The 26,019-nt window shown below is 42.9% G+C and overlaps 2 protein-coding genes across 2 annotated transcripts in view; both read left to right on the top strand.

Annotated features, from left to right (window-relative positions):
- Nucleotides 1–18,103, top strand: part of LOC128044683 (serotransferrin) — a 39,710-nt gene extending 21,607 nt beyond the window's left edge. The window contains exons 13-17 of the mRNA XM_052637105.1: nt 3,000–3,144; nt 4,861–4,925; nt 8,848–9,032; nt 10,228–10,414; nt 17,875–18,103. Of these exons, the coding sequence (XP_052493065.1) occupies nt 3,000–3,144; nt 4,861–4,925; nt 8,848–9,032; nt 10,228–10,414; nt 17,875–17,909 (617 nt within the window). The 3' untranslated portion in view covers nt 17,910–18,103. The remainder of the gene's footprint in view (nt 1–2,999; nt 3,145–4,860; nt 4,926–8,847; nt 9,033–10,227; nt 10,415–17,874) is intronic.
- Nucleotides 18,104–24,475: 6,372 nt separating this feature from the next.
- SRPRB (SRP receptor subunit beta) overlaps nt 24,476–26,019 on the top strand; it is a 36,412-nt gene continuing 34,868 nt past the window's right edge. Inside the window, exons 1-2 of the mRNA XM_052637219.1 lie at nt 24,476–24,660; nt 25,268–25,362. Of these exons, the coding sequence (XP_052493179.1) occupies nt 24,507–24,660; nt 25,268–25,362 (249 nt within the window). The 5' untranslated portion in view covers nt 24,476–24,506. The remainder of the gene's footprint in view (nt 24,661–25,267; nt 25,363–26,019) is intronic.

The raw sequence follows: 26,019 nt of genomic DNA, 5'->3' as shown, positions 1-26,019 counted from the left end.
CTCAGGAGTGGCCACAGGACTGGAAAAGGTCAGTTTTCATTCCAATCCCAAAGAAAGGCAATGCCAAAGAATGTTCAAACGACTGCACAATTGCACTCATTTCACATGCTAACAAGATAATGGTCAAAATTCTCCAAGCGAGGCTTCAACAGTACATGAACCAAGAACTTCCAGATGTTCATGCTGGATTTAGAAAAGGCAGAGGAGCCAGAGATCAAATGGCCAACATCTGTTGTACCATAGAAAAAGCAAGAGAAGTCCAGAAAAACATCTACTTCTGCTTTATAGACTATGCTAAGGCCTTTAACTGTGTGGATCATGACAAACTTGAAAATTCTTAAAGAGACAGGAATACCAGACCACCTGACCTGCCTCCTGGAAAACCTGAACACAGGTCAAGAAGCAGCAGTTAGAACTGGACATGGAACAATGGACTGGTTCCAAATTGGGAAAGGAGTATGTCAAGGCTGTATATAGTCACCTTGCTTATTTAACTTATATGCAGAGTACAACATGGGAAATGCCAGGCTGGATGAAGCACCAGCTGGAATCCAGATTGCCAGGAGAAATATCAATAACCTCAGATATACAGATGACACCACCCTTATGGCAGAAAGCGAAGAGGAACTAAAGAGCCTCTTGATGAAGGTGAAAGGGGAGTGTGAAAACGTTGGTGTCAAGCTCAACATACAAAAAACAAAGATCATGGCATCCAGTCCCATCACTTCATGGCAAATAAATGGGGAAACTATGGAAACATTGAAAGACTTTATTTGCAGGGGCTGTAAAATCACTGCAGATGGTGACTGCAGCCACAAAATCAAAAGATGCTTGCTCCTTGGAAGAAAAGTTATAACAAACCTAAACAGTGTATTAAAAAGCAGAGACATACTTTGCCAATAAGGGTTCATATAGTCAAAGATACGGTTTTTCCAGTAGTCATGTATGGATATGAGAATTGAACCATAAAGAAGGCTGAACAACTGAAGAATTGATGCTTTTGAGATGTGGTGTTGGAAAACACTCTTGAGAGTCCCTTGGACTGCAAGGAGAATCAAAACAGTCAATCCTAGAGGAAATCAGTCCTGAATATTCCTTAGAAGGACCGATGTTGAAGCTGAAGCTGAATCTCCAATATTTCAGGCACCTGATGTGAAGAGTCAATTCTTTAAAAAAGACCCTGATGCTGGGAAAGACTGAAGGCAAAAGGAAAAGGAGACGACAGAGAATGGGATGGTTGGATGACATCACTGATTCAATGGACATGAGTTTGAGTATGCTCCAGGAGATGGTGAAGGACAGGGAAGCCTGGAGTGCTGTAGTCCATGGGGTTGCAAAAATTTGGACACAAATGAGCAACCAAACAATGAACAACAACAACAATCATCTATTTAAGATAAAGACTCTCCAGAAAGTGGGCATGAAGGGAACGTACCTCAACATAATAAAGACCATATATGACAAGCGTACAGCTAAAATCATACTCGACAATGAAAAGCTAAAAGCATTCCCCAAGACAAGGATGTCTACTCTTCCCACTTTTATTCAACATAGCTTTGAGAGTCCTAGCCAAAAGGAAAAGAAATGTAACCCTGTATGCTGATAGATATTAACTAGACCTATTGTGGTGATCATTTCACAATATAGCCACAATAGTCAATCACGTTGTACATCTGAAATTAATATAATGTGCTTGGCACACTGCAGTCCAGGGGTCGCAAAGAGTTGGACACGACTGAGCAGCTAACACACACACACATGTCAATTATATCTCAATATAAAATTAATGGAGAAAAAAATTAAGAGAAAAAAACCCAACTTGATCTTTATTACAGAGAAACAAGAGGAAATGGCCATTTGGTGGATGGCTACAAGCCGTGCCACAGAGCTTTCTAGGCAATATGGTGTAAGGGATTCTCAGGTCTCTTTAAGATCTTGGCAGATTTAGCTCTTAGGCCCGTTTGAAGGGGTGGAAATCAGTTTGTTCTCTGTGTCCTCTGAATATCTTCAGGTGGGGCCTTAGTTCTACCTCCTAAAATCTGTGCATAAGTTTACCATGGATATGTTTCCTTGTGGTTCTTATTTACTTTAACTTCCTGAGTACTCTCCCCCTGTCACCTCCAAATATGTGTAGCAACTTTAAAAGGAGAGGCCTCTAAAGACAGTTAGAGCCAGGCAAGTCCTGTGTGTATTGGAGAGGAGGTTCAGATTCAGAGATGCAATCACATCTTTGCACTAACATGCTCTGTGACATCAGTTTGCCAGGGGTAGCTGGGGCAACTTTCAGGAGTTCTGTTCCCCACCAGCAATGGCACCACATCTGCTCTCCTGAGCCTCCTGGCAGTTATACAGCCATGGGAGAGCCGCTGAGCTGTGAGTGAGATTTCCCCAGAATTTTCTTGGGTTTGGAGTCCTAAGTTCTTCTCTTAAATATAAATAAATATATACATATTTATAAATAAATGTAAATAAAAGCTCTTCTAATAAATATCAGAGAAAAAAAAAAAAAACACCTGAAAACAAATGGCACAACTCAGGGAGTGAGACCTTCAATTTTACACCTGCTTCAGTCACCTTTCACATTATTTCCATCTCATCTCTCTTTAGGTGAGTAATGACACTATTGGGAGGCTGATGGAGTCCCCTCCACCTGAATTGTAATGGTTACTTACCATTTCCAGCCTCAGTGAAGTTTTCTTTCAGAGCCTGCTGCTGCTGCTGCTGCTAAGTCGCTTCAGTCGTGTCTGACTCTGTGCGACCCCATAGACGGCAGCCCACCAGGCTCCGCTGTCCCTGGGATTCCCCAGGCAAGAACACTGGAATGGGTTGCCATTGCCTTCTCCGCTTTCAGAGCCTACCACCTGGCAACTCTTGAGTTGATGGCAGGTCACATAATAAGCATTCTGCCTAACCTGGGCCACACACACCTGTGATGTGTTAGATAAAGTCCACTCATACTGACTCAGGAAGAGCTGACTTTCTCTTGTCCTTCTGCACAGATGAATATTTCAGCGCAGGCTGTGCACCTGGATCTCAGCGAAATTCCAGTCTCTGTGCTCTGTGCATCGGCTCAGAGAAGGGTTCAGGAAAGGAGTGTGTTCCCAACAGCAATGAAAGATACTATGGCTATACAGGGGCTTTCAGGTGAGTCTTATAATCCTCATACAAAAATAATAATAATCCCAGCCCTGACAAGAGTTCCTTTTAGGAGCTCAGGTGAGATTCTTATATTCCTAGCCCATTAGTCCTGCATGTTAGGGTGGCATGTTTACAAACATATGTAGAAACCTGTGTGAAGAGGCATCCAGGCCCCTCCGGACACCATCTCTGGAACTGGCTGTCATAGACAGCAAAGACTGGTGGTATAGTGCAGGTCAGGAGTTCTCCATGGCAGTTCTCAATGGCAGGGGGTAGCAGGGGAGGGATTTGCCCCTCAGGGGACATTTGGCGGTGTCTGGAGATGTTTTTGATTATCAGCAGGGTTGAGGGGGTGCAACTGGCAGCTGGTCAGGAGAGGCTGATGAACATCCTCCATGCACAGGGCAGCAACCTACAACAAAGAATTATCTGGCCCCTAATGTCACTCGTGCCAGGTGAGGAAACCCTGCCGTAATTGAATAAACACAGGAGTCAAGCATCTGGCGCACACTCTTCCAATCACCCCTGGGGGGACCTGGGACCACGGAAATACACAAAAGCAAAGCCCATGATTTCTACATCTTTGCTTACATCTCTGTTTCATGGAATTTCAACCATTTTTAAAGAGACACCTATGCACTTTACGACCTTATTAGTTTTTAACTATCCTGTCTGACTTGGGCCTTTGCTACCCTGGTAGTTCATGAATCCATCAACTTCACAATGATGGTGGTATTCATAACTAAACTGCTCACTAGCAAAGGAAAAACAAAGATTATCTCAATTTTCTAGTTAGAACCACCTTGTGAGTTAGAATAAGAACAATTCATAGTCCACAAGTTTCCAATTTCACAAGCAGACTGTCCATAAGGAATCAGCTTGGTGGAAAACTGCTCCTCTAATATCTGTATTGATGCTTGGGAAAGGATGTAGACCTGTTGGAGAAAATGTGCCAGAGTTTAGAATTTAATATATAGAACTGCAATTGTATAACTACAAAGCGTATCAGAGGTTTTGTTTTCTTTTTATTACTTATATTAGTAATATATAAGATTAATGATCAAATGGGAGTCACAGTTGCTGATATCAGATGGCCAGCCCTGGCTCTCTAAGGTGGTATAATACTCAGCCATAAAAAGGAATGAATTGGGTCATCTGTAGTGATGTGGATGAACCTAGTCTGTTATACAGAGTGAAGTAAGTCAGAATGACAGAAACATATTGTTTTTTAACAATATTGTAAAAATTGTATATTGTATATTAATGCATATATATGGAATCCAGAAAAACAGTACCGATGAACCTATTTGCAGGAGAAGAATAGAGATGCAGACATAGAGAACAGACTTGTGGGCACAGGGAGGTAAAGAGAGGGTGAAACAAATTGGGATAATCTTATTGACATATATATGTATATACTACCATATATGAAAATAGATAACTAGTGGGAAGTTGCTGTATAACCCAGGAGCTCAGCTTGGTGCTTGGTGATGACCTAGAGGAGTGAGATGGGGGGTGAGAAGGAGGCTCAAGAGGGAGGAGATATATGTATATGTATAGCTGACTCACATCATTGTACAGCAGAAACAAGCGCAACATTGTAAAGCAATTATCATCTAATTAAAAATTTAAAAAAAAACTTTGAATTACAAGATGGCCCTTCTGAATGACAGATGTAACTCTGACCTGTTTTCTTCTCTCTCCCTGTCTGGGACTCCACAGGTGTCTGGTGGAGAGGGGCGATGTGGCCTTTGTGAAGGACCAGACTGTCATACAGAACACTGATGGTATGTGCACAACCCTTTGTCCCCGAAAATCAGGGTCACTGGTTCCCTGTGTGTTCAGGATGTCTTTGTAGAAGTGTTAGGGGCTCTTGTCAGGGTCCAGAGCTGTGATTTTCAACCTGTTTGTTCACTGATGAGAGACACATCCACTTGCGTAGGCAGAATGGTGAGGACCGTGAGCTTCCCAGTGGCTCTGAAATCTCTCCTAGAAGCCTTCTCACAGGTGTAGGCACTATGCCTTCTTTCCCCTAAATACTTCTAAGAACAAGGACTTTTACATACTTACATTATAATCAGCAAGATCAGGAAATTTATACTAACGTGGTTTAATACTCATCACATCCACAGTCCCTATTCAAAATTAGTGAACTTATCCCCCAAAGGCCCTTTATAACTATTTCTCATATTTCTAGGTCCAATATATATATTTAACCATATTATAAATCCACTCAGAAAAACATACAGACAGTAGCACCCCTGTAGGAATAAGCACCAGGACTTTGGCTTCTAAAACCATTCTCCAAGAGGAGGAACCATGGCCCCTCAGAAAAACAGCTGATTCTGGGGCTGGGGCAGGAAAAGTGTAAGGTGAACCGAAGAGCATCTTGCTGAAGTGCTCAGAGAGATGGAACGTGTCAGAGCACATTGGAACTATTGTGAAAGCCCTCCACTGGCCAGATCTGACATTTTGAGCATTACAAGAAATAATAACAGTAGTAAGACTGAACAACCCATTGAATAAAATAAGAACACATGAGTCCATCCTGATTAAACGAATGAGTATAAGGGAAACATCTTCTTTATTGTAGAATGCTAATTACAGACGTAGAAAAAATAATGAAGTTAAACAACTATCGTTTGGCAACCATTATAGCAATAATCGATTCAAGCAAGGACCATCAATCAATGGGTACTAAAACTAGTGGGTGGATATTAGATGGCTATGACATTAAAAACAAGACAGCTGTTTTTTAAATGTTGGTAAGAATGAGCATTCCAGCTGCCCATGCTGTATCACTAACAGCTTACACCACCCCCTAGAGTCCAGGCAGTATTACGTCCCTCCCTCCCTCATAACCCTTTGTGTGTGTGTGTGTGTGTGTGTGTGTGTGTGTGTAGTCACTAAGTTATGTCCAATTTTTTTCTGACCCTTTGGACTGTAGCCCATCAGGCTCCTCTGTCCATGGGATTCTCTGGGAAAGAATACTGGAGTGGGTTGCCATGCCCTCCTCCAGCGAATCTTCTTGACCCAGGAATTGAACTTGTGTCTCTTATATCTCCTGCATTGGCAGGTTGATTTTCTACCACTAACCCACTTGGGGAGCCCTCCTCCCTTTACCCAACTTCAAATTTTTCTTCTAGTGCAGGACCAGCTCCTCTAAGAAGCCTTCCCCAATGGCACACCTCCATCCCACAACAGAATCCTCTGTCCACGATGCTATTATTATTAAATTCATCACATTCTGTAATAAAATATGGTCACAGGGAGCTCTACTTACTTACTTGAAGGAATATTGGTTTGGCTAATTTTTCTTTCACCCCTCGTGTAACTTTTGCTTTTCCCTTTAAGGGCTGTCCTTTTCCTGCTACCTGAGTGTTACCCTAGGCTGGTTCTTTGCCACTGCTTGATTTCTCTTTGTATCCTTCCAATAGGGCTCTCCTCTCTAGACCTCAGTTCTCTTTGCCAAGACTCCCAAAGCCGTAACCTTCTGAGGGGAATTTATAGAGGAGGCCTACTTCCCTATACACTCCCTACCTAAACACCATCCTAGGATCTCTGTTTGCCCTGTGGTCATGTTTATGTACGAAGTACACTGATACTGCAACCTGAACCAAAATAAATCCAAACTCCTTACACTTTTCTCTTCACACAGCCTCGTCCCTATGGAGGACTTTGTTATAGGTCCTGTCAGTCAAGCCTAGATTAATCAATGTTGAAAGTGAATGCTGTAGAATTATACTGGGTTTCAAAGTCTTATTCCTTAAAACTATGTAGTGTTTTACAAATTAGCCACAGTAAACAAACATTATTTTTACTGGAAAGAAAATTTTTTATCATGCCCTTCTAGATGCCCACTGCCCCTAACCCAGACCAAATCACCTCCCTTCTCATTTTCCCTAATTGTCCTATTTGGAGCTCACACATTAACATTGATTTCCATTCATTAAGTTCTCACAGACCAACCTTTCTTGTTACCTAAGTGCCCCACTAGGGCTTCCCGTAGTTGCTCAGCAGTGAAGAATCCACCTGCAATGCAGCACACCTGAGTTCGATCCCTGGGTCAGGAAGATCCCCTGGAGGAGGAAATGGCAACCCACTCCAGTATTCTTACCTGGGAAATCCCACAGAGAGGAGCCTGGTGGGCTACAGTCCATGGGGTCACAAAGAATTGGACATGACTTAGCAACCAAACAAGAATAACAAAGTGCCATACTCTATCCCACATCCATCTTAAGGGCGTTTTTAGCCTGACTGCCCAAGGCTCTGTTCCAGCGGGGCTGTTCTCCACCCACTAGAAACACCAGGCATGTAGCTGTCCCTGAATCTTGCCAGAGCATTCCATCCCTCCTCAGAGAAGCAGTCCTTTCTCCTCTCAGTCCTACACGTTATAGGACACTGCTGAATCCTTGCCCTCTCCAGCTAGGCTTCCCAAGTTAGCACACTCTCACTGTGCTGTTTGCCTCGCTCACACAGCATCTAGAGAGTGTTACACAAAATATAAAATGATATTATCTGTGCCCTGCACTTTTGTTTTTGGTTTGTGCGCTATTTCCCACTTTTAATAAGATTGTGTCCTACAGAGGGATGGAACATAGTATTGAATAAATGCATAAATTACTAACTAGAACAGAATGGGTTTGGAGAAGGGGAGGATGGACTTCATTTGGAAGGTACTGAATTGGAGGGACTGGTAAGAAAAGAAAGGCGAAAAGTTAAAAGGTGAGCAAGGTAAGTGCAGATACTGGTGGGAGGAGAGGCAGGCAATTTGGAGTTTTCTATCAAAATCTAAAGTGTATATTTGAAGAGTGTAGGAAAAGGGGTATTTTTACTTTGTTGTTCAATTAAATGAGAAAATTAGATTAAGAAAAAGACTGCAATCATAGAAGAGAAGCAAAAACCAGGAAAGCTGATTTGAGAATTGCCTCAGGAGGAAGGAACTTAAACCATGGGAATGGGTGAGATGTTCTTTTCTCAGAGAGAATACAGAAAAGATGAAGCAAGGGGATGAGAACAGGATATGGGCCTTCATGTACAGAGGCGTTTGTACATTTTACATAGAACTAGTGTGAATGAGCCAGATTTCAAGCACTGGGCTACCTTCCAAAAGAGCCTCTGGGGAAGATTCTTTTGCTTGCTAGTGCCAGATGGTATGGGGCTTTCCAGGTGGCTCAGCGGTAAAGAATCCGCCTGCCATTGCAGAAGACCCAAGAGTTGCAAGTTTGATCCCTGGGTCAGGAAGATTCCCCTGGAGGAGGAAATGGCAACCCGCTCCAGTATTTTTGCCTGGAGAATCATGGACAGAGGAGCCTGGTGGGCTACGGTCCCATGGGGTTGCAAAGAGTTGGACACAACTGAGCGACTATACACACACACACAGCCAGATGGTATAGCACAGAGATTGTCGATCTGCTTAGAGCGTCATGTGCTTCCTACATTGGAGTCTAAATGGAATTTGGAACTTAGCAGAAATGAAGATCCTTTTGATCATCATCCACAGAACGTGGTTCACTCTCCCTTGTGTGGCTGGGAAGACTGAAAGGAATGGCCCCAGGGAATTCCTGGTAACTCTCTTCCTCTCCACATCAGTGAAACCTCTGCTGGCCACTGGGTTCAGGCCCCCCACATGCTAGTGGAGGGTGGTCACATCTCCCAGTGAGGGTGTTTTGATCAAAGCTTTAGCTGATGCACCTTTTCTGAACCTAGGAAATAATGATGAAGCATGGGCAAAAGATCTGAAGAAGGAAGATTTTGAACTACTATGCAAGGATGGCACCAGGAAAGCTGTGAAAGATGCGGAGAACTGCTACCTGGCCCGAGCCCCGAATCATGCTGTGGTCTCACGGAAAGATAAGGCGACTTGTGTGGAGCAAATATTAAACAAACAGCAGGTATGGACCAGCCAGGGACTCCAAACTGTTTTTCTTGTCTGGGTATGGATTATTGAGGGATTTCGCAGGCGAGGAGAAGCCCACACTCCTGCATTCTTTTCCTGGAAGTTAGAACTGTAAAGGTATGGAGGGTGGACTGGATCTCCCAGACCTGGCTCTACTCATATCTTCTGCTTGCTGGAAATCAGACCTCAACTGATGCATGTGTTCCAGGGTCCAAGCATCTGCCTTCTAGCTAGACCCTGACCTTGCTCTGTGGTACCCTCATTTTACCCACTTCTGCCTTTTTTTAAAAAATGAAGGCAATTAATCCTGTTTCCCAACTCTTTCTGGGTAGAAGTCATAAAATGTGGACTGTGTTTCTTTTGCTTAGACAGACTGAGAACCATTCTAAAAGGCGGAAAAACCCAGGAACCCTACCCTCAGGGAGCTTGTCCTCTGGTGAAAACAACCAACCCAGGGCTGGCCCTGTGGGGAGAGGGGCTGTCTGAATATTTTAATCCTAAAGACCCTTCCACCCCTTAAGACCAACCTCCCCTCAGTGACAGCTTCCTGCCTGTTGATCCATCATTAGTTTTCTCCTTTTAAAAATGAAGATAGCACACCTTTGTGAGTCCTCTTAAGGTAAATGACACTAATAATGAACATTTAATGAACATTTCCTAAGTGCTAGATAGAATGCTAAACTTTTTGTAATCATTACTTCATTTATAATCTTAGAAGATGTGGATGAGTCCAGCCTCTTATCAATTTAGGATCAAAGATGCAGCTAACAGCTCCCTGTACCACCCCTCACTGGGTGGCTCTTATTTAATACCTTCTTGATAATAATACTTAAAAGGGACATGTTTCTGTCCTCTCATTTCCTGGAAGTCATCCCCAAGGCCATGGCCAATGATGTGGGGAAGAGAGATCAGAGAAGTTAGCAGTGGGTGGGTGGGAGGGAGGGACTTCCCCAAGGAGATGGGACTAGGCTGGATCCTACAAAGGATTTTGGGGCCTCATGGAAACCTAGATTTGGGGCCCATATTTGTGTGAATGCCAAGGGATGGATGTGGAAAGATCCCGAGGCATCCCCTGCAGCTTCCCTTTCTTCCCAGGGCTGGTTCCCAGATTCCAGTTTCCTCCATCCTATGCATGTGTTCCCAGCGGCTCTTTTCCACAGATCCTCATGTACTTTCTGTCCATTTGACAGGCTGATTTCGGAAAAGCTGTAACCGACTGCACGAGCAATTTTTGTTTATTCCAATCAACCTCCAAGGACCTTCTGTTCAGGGATGACACTAAATGTTTGGCTTCAATTGCAAAAAAAACATATGACTCCTACTTAGGGGATGACTACGTCAGAGCTATGACTAACCTGAGACAATGCTCAACCTCAAGTGAGTAGGAGGAACAGCATGGGGAACCTGCAGAGTGAATATGGTTGGGGTTCTGGGTGCTGGATTGAAAAGGAGGGGCGGACTGTAGTCACCAGGAGATGATCCGTTGACTAGATGAAATGATGAGGGAACAGTGCAGCCTAGCAGGAGTGAAAGGCTACTTGTATGGGCAGATGGTAAGGGGACATGGGCTGATGGCACTGGACATGCAGAATTCCATGCGATTACTTAGAAGAGAGCTATGTGCCCATGCCCAGTGCTCTGCTCTGAACACCTTTTTTATACCAGGCTGCCTTGTTCAAAATGGTAGCCTCTAGCTACCTGTGGATATTTAAATTTATATTCATATTAAACAAAATTTTAAATCAGTCACACCAGCCATAATTCAAGTGCTCAGTAGTTACCTATGTCTCCACATAGATGACAAAAGAGAACATTTCCAGCATTGCAGAGAGTTCTTTTACATGGCGCTGTTCTTGAAAGCTTGAATGGTGATAAGTACCAGTAACTCTAAAGTTGCTATACACACCACAGGCATACTTCAGAGATACTGCAGGTTCAGTTTCAGACCATTGCAATAAAAGAATATTACAACAAAGCAACTCATATGAAGTTTTTGGTTTCCCAGCGCATATAAAAGTTACCTTTATACTACACTATAAAGTGTGCAATAGCATTGTCTAAAAAATGTCTAACAATGTATGTATCTTAATTAAAGATACTTTATTGCTAACTCTCATCTGAGCCTTCATAATCTCTTTGCTGGTGGAGGGCTGCTGACAGATCAACTGTGGCAGTTCCTTAAAAAAAGACAACAATTCAGTTTGCCCCATCAATCGACTCGTTTTTGTTTTTTTTTTAATCCTTGATGACTGGGTTTTAACCTTTATTTTCACAAATTACAAAAACTTTCTCTTGATTCTTTAGAGAATCAGAGATACATTAAAAAATTGTACAGTTTAATTTAGATATTATAAATACCATTGGAAAAAATTTTAAAGGATACTATTATTGAAATATTTTTATTATGTATTTATTTTTTATCCTACACACAACCTATTTACTCATTTATTTTGCTTGCTGCATATCTTATTTTTTTAAAATTAGAATTCTAACATGCTTTTCATATTAAATCAAACAAATAGAATCAAAATGTCATAAATTTTTTAGATAGGCCAAAGGTTCATAATCACAACAGAAAAAGATGTTTACTAGTTTTCACAATGAATAGCCAGACCCCCCAAAAATAAAAAGATAATTACAATTGCAAGTCATAATGGGAACATGATTAGCCTAACAATATATAATAATTACACACAATCTGATGGGTCAAGCAGAGTCATGTGGTAAATGGGAGTGCATGCATGCACAAGTTTTCATCTGCCCAGCCAGTCTATGTCTTTGGGTGGGTTTAATCAATTTATAATTAAGGTAATTTTCGATATGTATGGTTCTATTAACATTTTCTTAATTGTTTGGGGTTTATTTTGTGTAGGTCTTTTCCTTCTCTTGTGTTTCCTGCCTAGAGAAGTTCCTTTAGCATTCATTATAAAGCTGGTTTGGTGGTGCTGAATTCTCTTAACTTTTGCTTGTTTGGAAAGCTTTTGATCTCTCCATCCGATCTGAAAAAGAGTCTTACTGGCTAGAGTATCTTGGTGGTAGGTTCTTCCCTTTCACCACTTTAAATATATCATGCCATTCCCTTCTGGCTTGTAGAGTTTCTCTTGAGAAATCAGCTGATAGCTTGATGAGAGTTCCCTTGCATGTTATTTGTCATTTTTTTCCTTGTTGCTTTTAGTATTTTATCTCTGTCTTTAATTTTTGTCAGTTTGATTGCTGTGTGTCTCAGTGTGTTCCTCCTTGGGTTTATCCTGCCTGGGACTCTCTGCGCTTCCTGGTCTTGGTTAACTATTTCCTTTCCCATGTTTGGGAAGTTTTCGGGTATTATCTCTTCAAATATTTTCTCAAGTCCTTTCTCTCTTCTCCTTCTGGGACCCCTATAATGCAAATGTTGGTGCATTTAATGTTGTCCCAGAGGTCTCTTCAGCTGTCTTCTTCCATTCTTTTTTCTATATTCTGTTCTTTGGCAGTAATGTCCACCATTCTGTCCTCCAGGTCATTTATCCATTCTTCTGCCTCAGTTATTCTGTTATTGATTCCTTCTAGTGTATTATTCATCTCGGTTTGCTTGTTCTCTAGTTCTTCTAGGTCTTTGGTAAACATTTCTTGCATCTTCTCCATTGTTTTCCCAAGATCCTGGATCATCTTCACTATCATTATTCTGAATTCTTTTTCTGGAAGGTGGCCTATCTCCACTTTATTTAGTTGTTTTTCTGGGGTTTTATCTTGTTCCTTCATCTGGGACATAACTTTCTGCTTCTTCATACTGATTTACTTTCTGTAATGTGGTTTTTGTTTTAGCTGCTGTGGGATTGTGGTTCTGCTTGCTTCTTCTGTCTGCCCTCTGATGGAGGAGGCTAAGAGGCTTGTGTAAGCTTCCTGATGGGAGGGGCTGGCAGTGGGAAAAACTGGGTCCTGCTGTGGTGGGCAGGATTTTGCTCAGTAAAGCTTTAATCCAATTATTTGCTGATGGGTGGGGATGCACTCCCTCCCTGATTTTTTGGCCTGAGGTGATCCAGCCTTGGGGTATATGGGCTCTATGTAGAGTTAATGGTGACCTCCAAGAGGGCTTACACCAAGGGGGACTTTCCAGGACTGCTGCTAGTGCCCCTGTTCCTGTTATGAGCCCCTGCCCTCCTACACCTCCACAGGAGACCTTCCAACACTAGCAGGTAGTTTGGGTTCAGTCTTCTGTGGGGTCATTCTTTCTTCTGGGTCTTGGTGTGTGCAAGATTTTGTTTGTGCCCTCTAAGACTAGAGTCTCTGTTTCCCTCAGTCCTGTGGAAATTCTATAATCAAATCCTGCGGGCCTTCAAGATCAGATTCCCTGGGGATTCCCAGTGCCTTTGTCAGATCCCCAGGCCAAGAAGCCTAACATGGGGTTTAGAACCTTCACAACAGTGGGAGAACTTCTTTGGTATTATTGTTCTCCAGTTTGTGGATCACCCACCTGGAGGGTATGGGACTTGATTTTATCATGATTGTGCCCCTCCTACCATCTTTCTGTGGCTTCTTCTGTGTCTTTGGATGTAGGGTATCTTTTTTTGGTGGGTTCCAGCATTCTCCTGTCAATGGTTGTTCAACAGCTAGTTGTGATCTTGGTACTCTCACAGGAGGAGATGAGTACACATCCTTCTAGTCTGCCATCTTCAACTGGAAGCCTGAAATGGACGGATCAACTCTTTTTTCATGACTGATTCCTCTGTAGCATCCAATGCTATTTGATAGCATTTTACCTACAGTAGAACTTCTTTCAAAATAGGAATCAACCCTCTCAAGTCCTGCCATTGCTTTATCAATGAAGTTTACATAATGTTATAAATCTTTTTGTCATTTCAACAATCTTCACAGCATCTTCACTAGGAGTAGATTTCATCCGAAGAAACCACTCTCTTTGCTCATGCATAAGAAGCAGCTCCTCATCTCTTAAAGTTTTATCATGAGATTTGCAGCAATTCAGTCATATCTTCAGGCTTCACTTCTAATTCTAGATCTTTTAATATTTCCATCACATCTGCAGTTACTTCCTCCACTGAAATCTTGAATCCCTTATAGTCACTTATGAGGGTTGAAATAAACTTCTTTCAAATTCTTGTTCATGCTGATATTTTGACCTTACTCCATGAATCACAAATGTTCTTAATGGCATTTGGAATGAGGAATATTTTCCAGGTTTTCAGTTGACTTTGCCCAGATCCAGCAGAAGACTCACTGTCTATGGCAGTTATGAAACGTATTTCTTTAATAATAAAACTTGAGAGTTGCAATGATTCCTTGATCCATGGGCTGTAGAATGGATGTTGTGTTAGCAAGCATGAAGTGAAGTTGCTCAGTCGTGTCCAACTCTTTGTGACCCCATGGACTGTAGCCTACCAGGTTCCTCAGTCCATGGGATTTTCCAGGCTTGAATACTGGAGTGGGTTGCCATTTCCTTCTCCAGGGGATCTTCCTGACCCAGGGATTGAACCCCAGTCTCCCACATTGTAGGCAGACACTTTACCATCTGAGCTACCAGGAAGCAAGCATGAAAGCAACTTTAATCTTGTACATCACCATCCAAGCTCTTGGGTGACAAGGTATGCACTCAGTGAGCAGTCATATTTTAAAAGGAATGTTTCTTTCTGAGCAGTAGGCTTCAATCAGTTCAGTTCAGTTCAGTTCAGTCGCTCAGTCGTGTCCGACTCTTTGCGAACCCATGAATCGCAGCATGCCACGCCTCCCTGTCCATCACTATCTCCTGGAGTTCACTCAGACTCATGTCCATCGAGTCCGTGATGCCATCCAGCCATCTCATCTTCGGTCGTCCCCTTCTCCTCCTGCCCCCAATCCCTCCCAGCATCAGAGTCTTTTCCAATGAGTCAACTCTTCTCATGAGGTGGCCAAAGTACTGGAGCTTCAGCTTTAGCATCATTCCTTCCAAAGAAATCCCAGGGTTGATCTCCTTCAGAATGGACTGGTTGGATCTCCTTGCAGTCCAAGGGACTCTCAACAGTCTTCTCCAACACCACAGTTCAAAACATCAATTCTTCGGCACTCAGCCTTCTTCACAGTCCAACTCTCACATCCATACATGACCACAGGAAAAACCATAGCCTTGACTAGACTGACCTTAGTTGGCTAAGTAATGTCTCTGCTTTTCAATATGCCATCTAGGTTTGTCATAACTTTTCTTCCAAGGAGTAAGCATCTTTTAATTTCATGGCTGCAGTCACCATCTGCAGTGATTTTGGAGCCCAAAAAAATAAAGTCTGACACTGTTTCCACTCTTTCCCCATCTATTTCCCATGAAGTGATGGGACCTGATGCCATGATCTTCGTTTTCTGAATGTTGAGCTTTAAGTCAACTCTTTCACTCTCCTCTTTCACTTTCATCAAGAGGCTTTTTAGTTCCTCTTCACTTTCTGCCATAAGGGTGGTATCATCTGCATATCTGAGGTTATTGATATTTCTCCCGGCAATCTTGATTCCAGCTTGTGCCTCTTCCAGCCCAGCGTTTCTCATGATGTAGTCTGCATATAAGTTAAATAAGCAGGGTATGCCCCAGCCAGTAACGCTGAAGATACTGAAGTTGAACGATTTTATGAAGACCTACAAGAACTTTTAGAACTAACACCCAAAAAAGATGTCCTTTTCATTATAGGGGACTGGAATGCAAAAGTAGGTTTCAGTAGCAGGCTTAAAATATGCAGTAAACCCTCTTATAAACAGATGTGCTGTCATCCAGGCTTTGCTGTTCCACTTACAGAGCACATGCAGAGCAGACTGAGAATGATTCTTAAGGGCTCTAAGTTTTTTAAGAATGGTAAATGAGCACTAGCTTCAGCTTCAAGTCACCAGCTGCATTAGCCCCTAACAGGAGAGTCAGTCTATCATTTGATCATGAAGACAGGCACTGACTTCTCCCCTCCAGCTACAAAAGTCCTAGATGGTATCTTCTTCCAACTGAAAGCTGTTTCATCTACATTGGAAATCTCGTTTAGTATAGCCACCTTTATGAACTATCTTGGGTAGGTCTTCTGTGTAACTTACTATAGCTTCTATACCAGCACTTGCTGCTTCACCTTGCACTTTTATTTTATTTTTTAGAAATCTTATTTATTTATTTTATTAATGGCTTCACTGGGCCTTTGTTGCTGTGTGTGGGCTTTCTTTAGTTGTGGTGAGCAGGGGCTACTCTGCTATGGTGCTCTGACTTCTCACTGGGGCGGCTTCTTTTGTTGCAGAGCATGGGCTCTAGAGGCACAGGCTTCAAGTAGTTGCATGACACAGGTTTAGTTGCCCCACAGCATGTGGGATCTTCCTGGACCAGGGACTGAACCTGTGTCTCCTGCATTGGCAGGCAGATTCTTTACCACTGAGCCTCCAGGGAAGCCTCCGCCTTGACTGTAACGTTACGGAGACAACTTCTTTCCTTCTCATGAACCAACTTGTACTCACTTGAAGCATTTCTCCTGAAGCTTCCTCACCTCTCTCAGCCTTCACAGAACTGAAGAGAGTTAGGGTCTTGCTGCAGCTGAGGCTCTGATTAAGGGAATGTTGTGACTGGTTTGATCTTTTATCTAGGCCACTAAAACTTTCTCTGTAACAGGAATAAGGCTGTTGCTTATCATTTCTGTGTTCACCGAAGTAGCACTTTTAATTTCCTTCAATAACTTTCCCTTTTCATTCACAGTTTGGCTAACTCTTTGGCACAAGAGGCCCATCTTTGCTTTTGACATGCCTTCCTCACTAAGCTTAATCACATTTAGCTTTTGTTTTAAAGAGAGAGATGTGCAATTCTTCCTTCCACGTGAACATTTAGAGTCAATGTAGGGCTATTAATTGGCCTAATTTCAACATTGTTGTGCTAGTGGAGCATCAGGAACACACATAATATTTATCAATTAAGTTTGCCATAGTAATGGGCATGGTTTGTGGTGCCCCAAAATAATTAACAGTAGTAACATCAAAGATCACTGAACACAGATCACCATGACAAAGATGATAACAGTAATGAAGGAGTCTGAAACATTTCAAGAGTTACTAAACTGTGATGCAGAGACAGGAAGTGAGCAAACACTATTGGAAAAATAGCACCAGGAGACTTGCTTGACACAGGGCTGCCACAAACCTTCAATTTGGAAAAAAACAGTATCTCCAAAGTGCAATAAAGAACAGCACAACAAAAGAAGGTATGCTTATACTTATCTAGAATACCAGTTTGTGCTATAGCTATGTTGGACATCATTTAATGACTTGGAATCATTTGGAAGATTTGGGAGAATACCATGTAGCTCAAGGGAGGTTATTCTTCAACTGCAGAGTACAGGTCCATGAGCCACAGTCCTTAAGATATTGATTCCCAGGCCCTGGGATACTGATTCAGCAAGTCTGTGCCAGGTTGGGGATTTCTGTATTTTAACAGCTGCCCACATAATTCTGATTTAAGGAACCTTGGCTACTGTTCTGTTGAGGCGGTGGAGACTAGCCCCCAGCAGGGGAACTAGCCAGGCCTGGTACTTAGTGCAGCTCATTATGTTAGTTCCTTGCCTGGATCTGAGAGGATAATTCTCTTAGGCTCATTCCAGCCACATGGACTCAGGTGTGGGAGCCCTGCCCATAGGACATAAGGGAGAGGATGATGCAGGGCAGGGAAATGCTGTTACTGACCTTGGTGTGGGGCACTGCCCAGTATGCAGGCAGGAGGAGGAGGCATTGGGAGGAGGGTCAGGTTCACCCACTAGAGGAGCAGGGTAACTGGTCTGAGTACTTTTGTATTGGGCTTAATTGTTGATTCACTTAACAGGAACTAAATATAGGAAGATTTTTAACTGTCCAACCCCTCTGTTCTGCCCCCACAGAACTCCTGGAAGCATGCACTTTCCACAAACCTTAAAATCCAAGAGCGGAGCCAATACCTGATGGAGATGGGAGCTCATGGGACCCATAAGTTTCATCTGGTTTCACTGGTCTGAGTGATTTGGTTGCCCTCACAATTTGGTGGCGGCGCCTCTGCAGGATAAAATAAAAATAAACATTATTATTGGTTTTATCTTTTAAAGAAAACTTCATTTTCCCCCCTTTAATGCTTGGTCTATAACTAGCCTTTCCTTCAGAGCTCAAGATTCATTTGCTCTTTCCCACAGCCACAGTTCTTGGGTACAGTCCAAGTAGGAATTCTTTCTAAAAGGGGTCTGCATGGTCATTTTAATAAAATCAAGTGTAAAAGGCTTGATTGAATCAGGTGTGTACGTGTGTGTGTGTGTGTGTGTGTGTGTGTGTGTGTGTGTTGTTGGGGAAAGGGCAGGAAGGAGGATGCAGAGTAAATATTGACATAGAGTGCTCAAGGCAGTACAGAAAAATAATATAGATGATTTACATAGTTTAAAATATTTTAATACATTTCATCAGGTATGCTTGAGTCCCAAGTCTTACTGCTTGAACAAGTGAGTCACTGGAAACTCATCTTGCTAAAAATCGTTCCTTGACCCCAACTCTCATGGCAGTCACTGCCCTGTCTCCTCCCACTCTTAGTGGAGCTCCTGAAAGGTGGATTCTCATTAATGACTGAACACAGAGAAATCAGTCTTCTGTTCCATACATGTCCCTGAAGCTACTCTGGTCAAGGTCACTACCCACCTGCCAGCTGTGAAAGCCAATTAGTTCTTTTATCTTTGAGTCTGTTTACTAACTTGATACGGATGACCACTCACCCTTCCTTGGAACCCTTTCCTAGCTTCTCTGATATGCGAGCCCTCTGCTTTGGTTCCCACCTCTCTGTCCTTTTGTGGTCTTACTGTGGGCTTATCCTACCAGTTCTGAAATGCAGGGTCATCTTCCTGGGGCTCTTCTCCTCATCCAGTGCTCTTTCCACTTTCTAGGCCCTCCCTAAGCAGCAAGAATGACTCCCAGGCATCTATGTCTGTAGTTCTGACCTCTGCCTGCAGCATCTCACATGCACACCTCCTCCTGCCTGTGGATCTGTACTGTAAAGTTCTCACAGCTATCAGAAGCCCAACAAATAAACAGGGAAGTGATCTTTTTACTCCTTCCCTCCCCTGCTTCCCTAAGCCAACTCTTGTTCCCATACACTTCATAAAGACATAGTCTGCTACCCACTCACAGGAGTCATAAACTGGGGAGTCAAATCTCAGTTCAGTATTCTACTTCATTCTACATCTAATGTCAGCAAGTTGTTGATTTTGCCTCCTAAACAACTCTCCAAGTTTGCCCCTTTGTTTCCTAACTCCTACCACAGTTTCAATTTACAGTCAGGGACAGAGCTACAGGTAGGGGGTTTCTAAACACAATGGTCCACAGTTCTCAACTTTCTGGTATCCAAAGAAAACAGACCTTGGGTCTACTTTGCAGTCCAGACCTGAGGTTCACCTTTTTATACACAGCCCTGCTTTGCTTTGAGCCTAACAACACTGCCTTATGTAATATTCACCTAAGCTCCACCCTCACCCCAAATCCTATAATAATTCTTTCTTATCCTTTGTTTGATGAGATGTCCCAACCATTTCTCTGGCATGTAGTCTGTCTTACTCCAGTGAATCAACAAATCTAATTTTATCAACAATGCATTGAGTACCTACCATGATCCAGACACTGTTCTAGAGACTGTGAACGCAGTAATGTATATTATAGTCTCTAAAAATAACTTTGTTCTGTTACTTATTATTCCTTCTAGATTGCCTTCTTGTCAGTTTATCTGTACAGAGAAATGTCTGAAATCATGTTCACCAGATACTATTGATATAACAATTAAGGTGATTTCTGGTTTTCTTCTTTGATCTTTCATCATTTCATTATTATATTGCATTTTTAATATAAAAACATGTCCCATTTTCTTTTCTTTTAAAAAAATCCTCTATTTTTTTCAAAGAAACAGAGTTAAGGAGATAAGCCAGAGTAGGGGGAATCACATGATTGGTGTCCTGAGTCTGAGATAGGTTCTGTTGTGATTCCTCATTCCCAAACTGCACCACCAAAATGGTACTTGTTCACTCACATGCTCTGACTGAAAACCCTTATACAGTGAGGACAGTTCTGATTGGTGTTCTCTGTGTCAGGCCCTTCCTCCTTCACTGTATTTTTAGTCACCAACAGAAGTTATTATTAATATAAAGGAGGTGTGTGTGTGTGTGTGTGTGTGTGTGTGTGTGTGTGTGGGTGTTGGGTGTTGGGTGGTGAATACAGAGCAGGGATCAGGACCACAAGAAAGAAAAGAAATAGAATGCAGTAATATTCCTGTCAGTTCTGATAGTTTTAATTCATAATGCTAATTTAAAATAAAATAGTTGGGGATTTTTCTGACAGTCCAGTGTTTAGGACTGTCCTTCCAATGCAGGGGGCATGGGTTCCGTCCCTGGTTAGGGAACTAAGATCCAACATCCTTAGTGAGTCCAAAAAAATTCCCTGGTAACTCAGCAGGTTAAGAATCTGCCTGCAATGCAAGAAACCCTGGTTTGATTCCTGGGTCAGGAAGAGCCCTTGGAGAAGGGATAGGCTACCCACTCCAATATTCTTGGGTTTCCCTCGTGGCTCAGCTGGTAAAGAATCCACCTGCCATGTGAGAGACCCGGCTTCAATCCCTGGGTTGGGAAGATCCCCTGGAGGAGGGCATGACAGCCCACTCCATTATTCTTGCCTGGAGAATCCCCACAGACAAAGGAGCCTGGCGGGCTACCGTCCATGGGGATGCATAGAACTGGACATGACTGAGCAACTAAGCACTGTGTGTATATATATATGTATACACTAGTTGGATTACTTACTTTAACTTCACATCCTAAACATTTTCTCTTAATCTGGAGTCCTTATTGCCTCCCTTTATTGATGAAATGTGCCTGGAAAATGAATTTTACTGTGTTAGAGCATATAGTGAAGCATAAAGGAGCCCAACAACCTGGGATCAATGGATAAGTTACACAATCCGTCTGTTTGCCCTCTGGAAAATTGGGATGGTGGGCCATTGTGAGGATTAAACAAATTAACAAATTTAAAGGATTTAGAACAATGCCTGGCTCTAGCAAGCACTCATTGTAAGCAGTTATCCTCTTTACTGGGGAAACAGTGGAAACAGTGACAGACTTTATTTTGGGGGGCTTCAAAATCACTGCAGATGGTGACTGCAGCCATGAAATTAAAAGACGCTTACTCTTTGGAAGAAAAGCTATGACCAACCTAGACAGCATATTAAACAGCAGAGACATTACTTTGCCAACTAAGGTCCGTCTAGTCAAGGCTGTGGTTTTTCCTGTGGTCATGTATGGATGTGAGAGTTGGACTGTGAAGAAGGCTGAGCACCAAAGAATTGATGCGTTTGAACTGTGGTGTTGGAGAAGACTCTTGAGAGTCCCTTGGACTGCAGGGAGATCCAACCAGTCCAACCTAAAGGAGATCAGCCCTGAATATTCATTGGAAGGACTGATGCTGAAGCTGAAACTCTAATACTTTGGCCATCTGATGCGACTCATTGGAAAAGACTCTGATGCTGAGAAAGACTGAAGGAGGGATGAAGACAGAGGATGAGATGATTGGATGGCATCACTGACTCAATGGACATGAGTTTAAGTAAACTCTGGGAGTTGGTGATGGACAGGGAAGCCTGGTGTGCTGCAGTCCATGGGGTTGCAAAGAGTTGGACACGACTGAGTGACTGAACTGAACTGAAGCAAGCACTCATTGTGAGCAGTTAAAGAGGATCTTTACCTCCTCACCATCCCCTCCTTGTTCCCCCTGAGCTCACTTTTCACTCAAGCCCTCATCATCTGTTACAGGAATGCTGCTGATCACTTCCAGGACATGATTTACTTCTGTGTCGCTGACTCTGTCTTCTCAGGCTTCTTTGTGGTGTCCCCTTTCCTCCTCACTCTTCACACTCTTCACGATTTTTTTTCCTTCTATTTAAAAAATTTTTTTTAAATTTATTTTAATTGAAGGCTAATTACTTTAAAATATTGTGGTGGTTTTTGCCATACATTCACATGAATCAGTCATGGGTGTATATGTGTTCCCCATCCTGACCTTCTCTCCCACCTCCCTCCCCATCCCATCCTTCAGGGTCATCGCAGTGCAGCAGCCCTGAGCACCCAGTCTCATCCATCAAACCTGGACTGGCAATCTATTTCACATATGATAATTTAGATGTTTCAATGCTATTCTCTCAAATCATCCCACCCTTGCCTTCTCCCACAGAGTCCAAAAGTCTGTTCTTCACATCTGTGTCTCTTTTGCTGTCTTGCATATAGGGTCATCATTACCATCTTTCTAAATTCCATATATATGCATTAATATACTGTATTGGTATTTTTCTTTCTGACTTACTTTGCTCTGTATAATAGGCTCCAGTTTCATCCACCTCATTGAACTGATTCAAATGCATTCTTTTTAATAGTTGAGCAATATTCCACTGTGTATATGTACCACAGCCTTCTTATCTATTCATCTGCCAATGGACATCTAGGTTGCTTCCATGTCCTGGCTATTGTAAACAGTGCTGCAATGAACATTGAGGGTATACGTGTCTCTTTCAATTCTGGTTTCCTTGGGTGTGTACGCCCAGCAGTGGGATTGCTGGGTCGTATGGCAGTTCTATTTCCAGTTTTTTTAGGAATCTCCACACTGTTCTCCATAGTGGCTGTACTAGTTTACATGACCACTTGTTTATGTATCACTCCCAAATAAAAATCTAGCATCTACTGCTGACACTTCACATTTGTTTACTGTATCGCCGGCATGATATATGATTTTAGATTTCCCAGAGGCACTGCAAACTCCATGTACACAAAATACAGGCAGTTTCATTCTGGCTATGTCCCTGGCTCCAAAGAACTTCAACTGAGTTCCCTCATTCATGCTGAACACATTGATCTTCCCAGCAATACACACCAAGTGTTTCAGATGCAGTCTTGCTAGCTCTTCTTCTCCTTAACTCAGCCTGTACAATTAATCACCAAATCCTATTTATTTTCCTTCTAGGTGTCTCTCATAACTGTACCCTCCTTTCCACACTTCCCTGGTTCAGACCCTGTGCGTTATTTGCCAAAACACTGCAACAGCCTCCACCTGGTCTCCCTGCTTGTCTTTTCTCTCTCAAATCATAGTACTCCCTTGATCTGCCAATACACTATTTCACTCTCAACTGAAACTTATTGCATTCTAGGTATAATCTAGGTTCCTCAGTATATCTCCCAGTCCCTTCATGTCTAGCTTTTGCCAACATTTCCTGCTCATCTCCTGCCAATTCTGCTGAAATGATAACTGCTTAATGACAGAATGCAAACTGGCAGCTTCCAGACCAAGCCACTTCTAACTCTAAGCTAAGCTAAGTCACTTCAGTAGTGTCCGACTCTGTGTGACCCCACAGACAGGAGCCCACCAGGCTCCCCTGTCCCTGGGATTCTCCAGGCAAGAACAGTGGAGTGGGTTGCCATTTCCTTCTCCAACTTCTAACTCTATGAGGTGATTTATTTAGGCTACAAGTTTTCATTACTTGCTGAAATTTAAAAAGTGGAAAATTCCCTTAAAAATCTTTTTTTCTGGCTTCTCTTCAAAAACTGAAGAACTGGCCACCTTGGTCCCACATACCTGTCTGGCAAAGTAGTGGCTGCTGCTTAGGGCAGAGTGAATTTTCAACAGCCCCAGTCCCTCTCTTTGATTTTCCTCGCTGCTTCCCTTAATGTATCTCATCTCAGGGGCAGCTCTACATTAAGGGAAGTAGCTAGGATTTACAATTTAGTGGTGGTGCTGGTGGTTTAGTTGCTAAGTCATGTCTAATTCTTGAGACCTCATGGACTGTCGCCCTCCAGGCTCCTCCGTCCATGGGATTTCCCAGGCAAGAATATTGGCGTGGGTTGCCATTTCATTTTCCAGGGGATCTTCCTGACTCAGGGACTGATAAGAATTCCTCTTTCTTGTCTGCACAGAGCACCCTTTCTCCTATTATGCCTGCAGAGGCTAACTTGTCCTTCAAGTATCACTTCCTGCCATTTTCCTCCAGCAGCTTTTTTCTGAACCCATGTGGCTTAAGCGCCCCTTTATTCATCCCCCATACCTCACCTTACACCCTCTGTCACACCTGTGCCACGTTATATTCCGATGAACGTTTGTGTAATGCTGGAGTTCCTCACAAGATTCTCTTCACCTCACGAAGGGAGCGACTGGAAATCCTCAAGGGAGGTTTCTTGAGCCATTCATTTTATTCACCCATCATTCTGTCAACAACCATGAAGAGAGTGGGACATCTGACTCATATCCTAAAGGATGAGTGCGTCGCTCATCCTTCTGGCTGGCTGCTTAGTCAGTCTTTTGCTGGGCGAACAGTGCCCAAGAGAACTACAATTCCCATCAGGACCTTCGGTATACCGGCCTGCGAAGGAGGAAATACAGCTTAGGAACTACCACTTCCGTGATGCTCCGCTTCGCAGGCCTGCGCAGAGCCCAGGGCCACGTTGCTTTCGCGGTGCCGGGTAGCGTGAGCTCAGCCATGGCTTCCGCGGACTCCCGGCGAATGGGGAATGGCGGCGGTGTTGGGGGAGCCTTCCAGCCATACCTGGACTCTTTGCGGCAGGAGTTGCAGCAGAGGGACCCGACGCTGCTGTCAGTCGTGGTGGCGCTCCTTGCGGTGCTGCTGTCGCTAGGTAAAGAGGCGGCCGGTGGATATGGCGGGTGCGGGGCAGGCGGGGATCCGAGCTCGGACTGGGCTTCTGTAGACCGCCGATCAGAGGTGGCACCTGAGGGGCGTCTAGAATGGGAGACTAACAGCTTATATACTCCTGCCCTCCTGCCTGTAGCAGCAGAAGCAGCACAGCGTTAGAGGGGATTTCCCGTGACCCCCAGAGTGGCGTCCTGGTCCTTGGGCACGGGTTGCTAGCCCCTGTACTGCCTTGAGCACCCCGTTCTCCCCTTTCATTGCTCTTGCTACCAATACTCAAGTGGTTTTCGCTCCAAATTTGAGCATCCTGTGTTTGCGAGGTGGGCTCTGGGGATATAGAGTTAATAAGGCAAGGTTGCACTTGAGTATACTGGCAGGGTAAGGGATGCAGATGCAGAAAAGTTGACAGTCAATGGTGGCTGGCATTCAGCGGAGTCCTCAAGAACAACGGTTATAATGGTGGTAATAACAGTGAAAGTAAGTTCCAAATGAATGAAGCATCCTATGGTAGACTTAATTTCCTCCAGCCCAACCATTTATGCGTGTTGTTGATAATCAAGGCGTCATTTTGGTTGTTTTTGTCTATTCCACAGTGTTCTGGAAGTTCATCCGGAGCAGAAGGAGCAGTCAGAGAGCTGTTCTTCTTGTGGGCCTTTGTGATTCCGGGAAAACATTGCTTTTTGTCAGAGTAAATGCTTTGATTTATACCTCTCTTAACACTTGATAGGAAATTTTAGGGCACCGTATTATTCCTGTTAGGTTTACTTTGGGAAAAAAGCTGTTGCTGACAAATTGGGGAATTTTTGACTCACTTGGGACGAAAAGACTCTTAAACTGGAACTTCTTGGCGATTTTTATTCTCTTGGACTTACCAGATACCGACATATTTAGCCTTTATCCCATTTAAGGGTTTTATATACTGATTACTTTCATGCCATAGCTCAGAATACCAGAACAGCTGAAGAGATAGATAGAAGACATTAATCTGTATGCAGTGTGTAATTCTTCTGAGAATTTGTCAAAAAAACTTTTATTGGCTACTTATGCTTCTTTTCACTAGTATTTATTTCTAGTCTATGTAGTATTTTTAAATGTTTGGTTTTTGCTACAAAGAGTAGCAGAGATTTTCTCTTTATTATTATTCTTTTTGAGAGTATAAGTTATTTTCCTTTCCACTAAAGAAATATAATCTCTAATCATTTCTGATGATTGTAAATGTTGAGAAGGTTGGTAAATTTGGCCACTATTTCAAACCATTATTTTAAAATAATAGTTTAAAAATAATAGTTTTCCCCTTCTCATTAAGGAGAGTTTGCAGTTAATTAGATTTTTCTATAAGCAAAGG

This window comes from Budorcas taxicolor, chromosome 1 (assembly GCF_023091745.1).
Source record: "Budorcas taxicolor isolate Tak-1 chromosome 1, Takin1.1, whole genome shotgun sequence".
Lineage (NCBI taxonomy): Eukaryota > Metazoa > Chordata > Mammalia > Artiodactyla > Bovidae > Budorcas > Budorcas taxicolor.
This window is presented reverse-complemented; position numbering and strand designations above follow the sequence as displayed.